Source organism: Mercurialis annua, linkage group LG3 (genome assembly GCF_937616625.2).
Source record: "Mercurialis annua linkage group LG3, ddMerAnnu1.2, whole genome shotgun sequence".
Classification (NCBI taxonomy): domain Eukaryota; kingdom Viridiplantae; phylum Streptophyta; class Magnoliopsida; order Malpighiales; family Euphorbiaceae; genus Mercurialis; species Mercurialis annua.
In genome coordinates this window covers 28,526,500-28,533,225 of record NC_065572.1, presented here as the reverse complement: position 1 = coordinate 28,533,225, position 6,726 = coordinate 28,526,500, and the positions used below count along the sequence as shown (strand labels likewise).

General features: G+C 32.2%; 1 protein-coding gene across 1 annotated transcript; it reads left to right on the top strand.

Moving 5' to 3' along the window:
• Positions 1-2,476: 2,476 nt before the first annotated feature.
• Positions 2,477-3,644, top strand: LOC126672467 (uncharacterized). The gene is made up of 4 exons (XM_050366417.1): positions 2,477-2,534; positions 2,632-2,816; positions 2,894-2,970; positions 3,050-3,644. Exons 1-4 carry the CDS (start codon positions 2,477-2,479, stop codon positions 3,642-3,644), a joined length of 915 nt encoding a protein of 304 aa, XP_050222374.1.
• The last annotated feature ends 3,082 nt before the right edge of the window (positions 3,645-6,726 follow it).

Sequence of the window (6,726 nt, the reverse complement as noted above, 5' to 3'; positions counted from 1 at the left end):
TTTTTCCTTTTCTTTACTTCACCTCCACTCTTTCTCCACCGCCTATACTTTTTTTTTATTTATTTTTAATATATATATATATATATATATATATATATATATATATATTATATACTTACACTGAGTCTCTTGGGTGGTGGTCCCGGCAGTAAGACCTAGAAAAGGCAGCAACACCGTTGGTTTAACCGTCTGTTTGTAGGTGTTAAGAATAGTAAGATAAGTATAATATTAAAATTATGAGTTCACTATTTAGAATTAATTTTGTTTCTTCTTCTTCTTCTTCAATTAAAAATAAAAATCTTATTAGCAGTGAAGATATAATAATTGAAAACTTTGAAAAACATATAGATGATTGGGAAATTCCTAAAGTCCAGAAAAATCAAATATATGTTTCAGAAAAATTAAAATTCTTTAAAACTGATTATACCATAAAAACTGAAGAAAGAGATATCCAACTTTCAAAACCTTTTGAAACAATTTATCTTCTTTCTCAAAATTCTATTAAAAAACATATATCTAAAGGTTATAACTATATTCACATAGGGCTAATTCAAGTTGGCCTAAAACCTCTTACTAAAGAAGGATTAAACACCTCTATTTTAGCAACACTTAGAGATGCTAGATTTATCCATTTTCAGGATTCCCTGTTAGGAACGATAGAATCTAGTCTTTGCAAAGGACCAGTCTCTTTCGACTGTTATCCAAACTTTACCGTCTCTTTAAGTGACAAAAATTTATTAAAATGCTTGATCCTCCAAATTAAAACTCATAACTATGAAATGATTGAAGGATCTATACCAGTAGCTTTAATATATAAAGTTCATTATAAAGTCATGATTTCTGCGTTTAACTCTAGACACAGATTTCAAAGTAAAAAGGGAGAAACTCTTCTTCTCCAAACCGACTTGACTAGATCTAATATAGTCATTCCAAAACCTATTCAGTGGAAAGAAATATCTCTCCCTGAAGAATGGATCCTTGAAGGAGCCGTTCAGCCTTTTGCACAAAACATAGCTCCTCCAGAGCCTAATACCCAATTAAAACAAATAACTCAATACCAAGATGGTAAAGTAAAAATTAGTTTTGATAGAGTTTCCACAAGTTCTAGGTTCTCAAATGTCTCATCATCAGAATCAGCTGACTTAGGAAGAGTCTCTAGACTTCCTTCTGTTATAAACTTGCCTTATAAAACTGATGATCAGGTTATTTTTCAAAACCAGCTACCTAGGGCTATTTACTTGCCTTACAACATCCCTGCTAGGTATTCCACTTCAGATATACCTTCATCATCTTTGCAAAATGTAGACTATAGTACTCAGGTACCTCAACCAGTCTACGTGGGTTCTCGCACAGAGAATCAAAACCTGTCACCCCTTGGCTCCCCGACTCCTTCAGCTATAACAGAAAATATTGCAAATGAATTAAATATTATAGAAAAGGAATTTGTCCTAAATAAAAAATTATTACGTAATGACTTTTATGCAATCGAAAATTTAGAAAAAAGGACTTGGTTCTTTAAGAATTTTCAAAATGAAAGACAAATGATTCAAGATTATTTTTATAATTTTGTAATCAAAAATAAAATTCATATTTTATTCTTTGATTGGTTTGAAATATATGCCTGTAATAACAATATTGTATACCCTTTTAAAGCCATAAAACCAATCACAATTAGAAAAAAGGTTCCATCTTGGGAAACACCTGATGGAACAATTGACTCGGAATATCCTCCTCTTAGGCAAATTAGTTATACATATGCGAACCAAAGAGTTGATGCTTGTCCGATTAAAAAACTGCAGGATACCGATTCTGTAAACATAAAAAATGTTGTTCTTCAGAATAATTTTACAAATATATGTCTAAATACTCTTGGGAAACAACTTTCTACACTAGAAAGACAAGTCGAAAAGCCAGAATTATCCATCGAGCCTATAAGGATAGATAAAGGCAAACAAGTAAAACCTAATTTTAAACCATATCAAAAATCTGCCAGTGCTCAAAATGAGGTAAAAACTGCTAAAAATGAATTCCTTCAGGTTATTAAGAACCAAATTAATAAAATAGAAGCCTCCGCTAGTATGGGTCAAACCGCCACTAGTAGAGGCCCAGTGGTTGAAGATTCACCACTGAGCATAGGGGTATTAGAAAAAATTGAAAACACATCTGATGAAGAAGCTTTTCAGGAAGAGTCTCCAAAAATTGAAAAATTACACTGCCATAACCCAAATCCTTTATCTATGATTCCTTCCAGGCATCCGGAATTAGAATTGGGCAATGAACCTAATATGCTAGTCCAGCCTAGGTACAATGCCTCCTCGGTTTACGAATGGAATATTGATGGTATGTCTTAATACCAAATCTTAAACTTATTACAGCAAATGACTATGGCATCCAATGCTTATAAAACCCAAATAGGAACCTCCGATAGGACTGTAGCTGAACTCCTTATAGCAGGATTTTCAGGACAACTCAAAGGATGGTGGGATTATTATCTTACAAAGATCTAGCAATTAGATATTCTAAATGTTGTTCAGGTAAGTGATTAAGGAGGACCTGTTCCAAATGAACTAGGAAATCCTATTCAAGATGTTGTGTCAACTCTTATATTTGCTATACCATTACACTTTATAGGAGATTCCACACATCTTAAAGATAAAAACGCAGACCTTTTGTCAAACCTTAGATGTAAAAAACTTAGTGATTTCCAATGGTATAAATCAACATTTCTCTCTAGAGTCGTGCTTAGGGAAGACTCTAAGCAACCATTTTGGAAAGAAAAGTTCTTGGCCGGTCTCCCAACCCTGTTAGGAGAAAAGGTTAGAAACAAAATTAGAGAAACTTTTGGTTCCCATATCATCCCTTATGACCAACTAACATATGGACAACTTATTAGTTTAACACAAAAACAAGGTCTAGAGATCTGTCAAGATCTCAAACTCCAAAAACATCTAAAATGGGAATTAAGAAAAAGTAAAAAAGAATTAGGATCTTTCTGCAAGCAATTTGATTTTACTATAGGTAAAGATTAGAACTGTGATGGTGATTGCAGCAGAGGAACAAAAAGTGCGTCTAAAAGATTTAGAGATTTTCGTCCTAGATCCAAAGATAAAAACCATGATACTCATCATAAAAAACATTATTACAAAAAACCTTACAGAAAATCTTTCAGAAAACAATATGATAAGCCTAAAACAAATAAAGCCAACTTAAAAGATATTACTTGTTACAAATGTGGTAAGAAAGGCCATATATCTAAATATTGCAGAGTATCTAGGAAAATCCAGGAACTTCATTTAGAAGGTGAAGTCCTAGATCGAATAGAAGCCTTGTTAGCATATTCTTCTGACTCTGAAACTGAAATGTCTTCAGAAGGTCAAAATCCTCAATTTGACGAACTAGTTACTACTTCTTCGTCTAGTTCTGATTCTAACTCTGATGATGATTATGAATCAAAGCATGTCAATGTTCTTATAAAGGAACAAAACTTGATCTTAGATGTAATCCAGCATATTAGTAATCCTCAAAAGCAGAAAAAATGTCTAGATCAGCTCAAAAAATCCTTAGAAGAAGAACCTAAAACTGTAGAAACAAATATCCCTTCTACTAGTACAGGATTGTATGATCTTACAACTATTCTTGATTGAAAAAGGAAAGATAAAAAACCTTTAGGTACCATTCAAGACCTACAAAAGGAAATAAAAGACATAAAATCGGAAATAAAAGATATAAAAGAAAAACAGAAAAAAGATTCGGAGACTATCCAGTTTTTAGTTTCCCAACTATCACAAACTTCCAGTGATAGTGAAGGAGAGGAGTCATTAGACAAACAAAATCTAGAAGAAATAGAAAAGGTTCCTGAAGATTTTCTATTTGTTCTGAGAGAAATAACCTCTAGAAAATATATTATAAAAATCTCTATTGTTTTTCCAAACAATTTTAAAATGGACACTATTGCGCTATTTGACACTGGTGCAGATCTAAATTGTATTAAGACGGGATTGGTTCCAAAAAATCTTCATGAAAAAACTTCTGAAAGACTTACTTCTGCAAATAATTCTAAAATGAATTTAAAAGGGAAAACGGAAGCAAGTATTTCTAACAGTGGCTTGTTAATAAAAATAAACTTTGTATTTGTCGTAATATACACCATTCGGTGATATTAGGAACACTTTTTATCAATTTAATAACACCTTACAAGGTAGATTATGATGGAATTTATTTTAAAGAAAAGAAAGTAAAACTCAATTTTTCTTTTTCAGAAAAACCTAAAACCAGAAATCTCAATATTATAAAAGCAAGTTCTATCTATAATAATAAGATCAATCTTCTAATAAGAGGAAAACAAAATGATTTATTTCAATTAAAACGAGAAGTCCAACTTCAAAAAATCGAACACCAGTTGAAAACTGAGGTTATAAAAAACAAGATAACGAAACTACAAAACCTTTTTGAAAAATAAGTTTGTTCGGAACTACCAAATGCTTTTTGGTCAAGAAAACAACATATGGTAGATTTACCTTATGAACCTCTTTTTGATGAGAAAAACATTCCTACTAAGGCTAGGCCAATTCAGATGAATGCTGAATTGGAACAGTTTTATAGAAAAGAAATTCAAGATCTAGAATCTAAAGGGTTAATTTCTAAATCTAGATCTCCTTGGAGTTGTGCAGCTTTCTATGTAAACAAGGCCTCAGAAATAGAAAGAGGAACTCCTAGATTGGTTATTAATTATAAACCTCTAAATAAAGCATTAAGCTGGATTAGGTATCCTATACCTAACAAGAAAGACCTTTTGTAAAAACTATGTTCTTCATTTGTATTTTCAAAATTCGATATGAAATTGGGATTTTGGAAAATACAAATCGACCCAAAACATAGGTATAAAACTACATTTACAGTTCCATTTGGACAATATGAATGGAATGTAATGCGTTTTGGTTTAAAAAATGCACCTTCTGAATTTCAGAGGATTATGAATGATATTTTTAATCCTTATTCGGAATTTTGTATTGTATATATTGATGATGTTCTTATATTTTCTAACTCAATTGAGCAACTTTTAAAAACATTCTTTTTCATCATCAAGAAAAATGGGTTAGTAGTTTCTGCAAAAAAGATATCTCTATTTCAAACTAGAGTTAGGTTTTTGGGTCATTATATTACATGTGGCACCATAACTCCTATAGAAAGATCTTTGCAGTTTGCTAGTAAATTTGCTGATAAAATTATCGATAAAACTCAGCTTCAGAGGTTTCTCGGAAGCCTCAATTATGTGTTAGATTTCTGTCAAAATATGAATAGGTTAGCTAAGCCTCTTTACACTAGGCTTAAGAAAACCCCAATTCCCTGGACTGATGAACACACTAGTATCATTAAAAAAATAAAACAACAAGTATTAGAAATCCCTTGTCTTTATCTAGCCAATCCAGATCTACCTAAGGTGGTCGAAACAGATGCTAGCGATTTAAGCTTTGGCGATATCTTAAAACAAGTTGAGAACGGCAGGGAACTAGTTGTTCAATACACTTCAGGCCATTGGAATGATTGCCAGAAGAATTATTCCACAATTAAAAAAGAAATTTTGTCTATCGTCTTATGCATAACGAAATTTCAATCTGATTTATTAAATCAATTTTTTTTACTTAGAGTCGATTGTAAATCTGCAAAGGGGATTTTACAAAAAGATGTTCAAAATATTGCATCTAAACAAATCTTTGCTAGATGGCAAGCTATTTTAAGTATTTTTGATTTTGATATTGAATATATTAAAGGCAAAGCCAACTCTCTGCCTGATTTTCTAACAAGAGATTTTTTGCAGAACAGATAGAAGGATCCATGCCAAAAAAGAAAGGAAAAGAGAAGGTTCAGCCTTCTGAGAAAAAACCCGAAGATGCTCCTTCTGAAATAACTCTTTCAGGAGCAAAACCCATATTACCTTATGTCGACGTTGCGAAAGCCACAAATATAACCCAGTCTGAGGACAAAACTTTGCAGGTACAGGAATGGATAGCATCCATTTCAAAACACCCAGAACTGGTAAGGGCCCTTCATAGCTTTATGCAAAATACAGAGAAATCCGGGAAAGAATTGGAAATTCTAAAATCTCTCGAGGCTTGCCAAAACTCTATAGCTTCCCAAGCTATAACTATCTCAGGTAAAACCCCTAAAATCGTTGTCAAAACAGAGAAAGGAGAATCTTCATCCTCTAAAACCCTTTCTCAAAATATTTGGGTTCAAAACAGTTCTCAAAATATTTTGGCTCAACCAAAACAGAAAACAAGTTTTATTGAAAAACAGAGTTTTCAAAATATTGTTACAATCGAAAATGGATATTTTCATCAAAACCCATATTTGGTATTACAAAAAATGTTTGGAAAAAATTGGTTTTACAAACCTTGGGATTTATCCAAAACAAGAGAATATTACCAGAGCATTCTTGAAATGACTGAGTCAGTAGAATTTAAACACTTCTACTACACAGGAAATCAATCAGAGCCTTCATACTCTACCTGTAAAATTCTAAAAATCCTAAATCCTTCTGATTGGGGACAAGAGATGCTAAGCCAAAATCATTTCCAATAAACTTTACAACCTCCCTAAACCACTGTAAAACTTTTTCCTACTGGGATTACCAACAAGCCTGGTTCAATGTTTTCTTGATCCAAAACAATAAAAATACTCACACATGGTTATTTTATTTTAAACACCATATTAACCCAGCCTTGT

Excerpts from the sequence above, each read along its gene's own strand:
- LOC126672467 (XM_050366417.1), top strand. The coding sequence starts at position 2,477 with ATGGTGGGATTATTATCTTACAAAGATCTAGCAATTAGATATTCTAAA. Across the intron at positions 2,535-2,631 it reads ATATTCTAAATGTTGTTCAG|GAGATTCCACACATCTTAAA; the intron begins GTAAGTGATTAA and ends TACACTTTATAG. Across the intron at positions 2,971-3,049 it reads AAAATGGGAATTAAGAAAAA|CAGAGGAACAAAAAGTGCGT; the intron begins GTAAAAAAGAAT and ends TGGTGATTGCAG.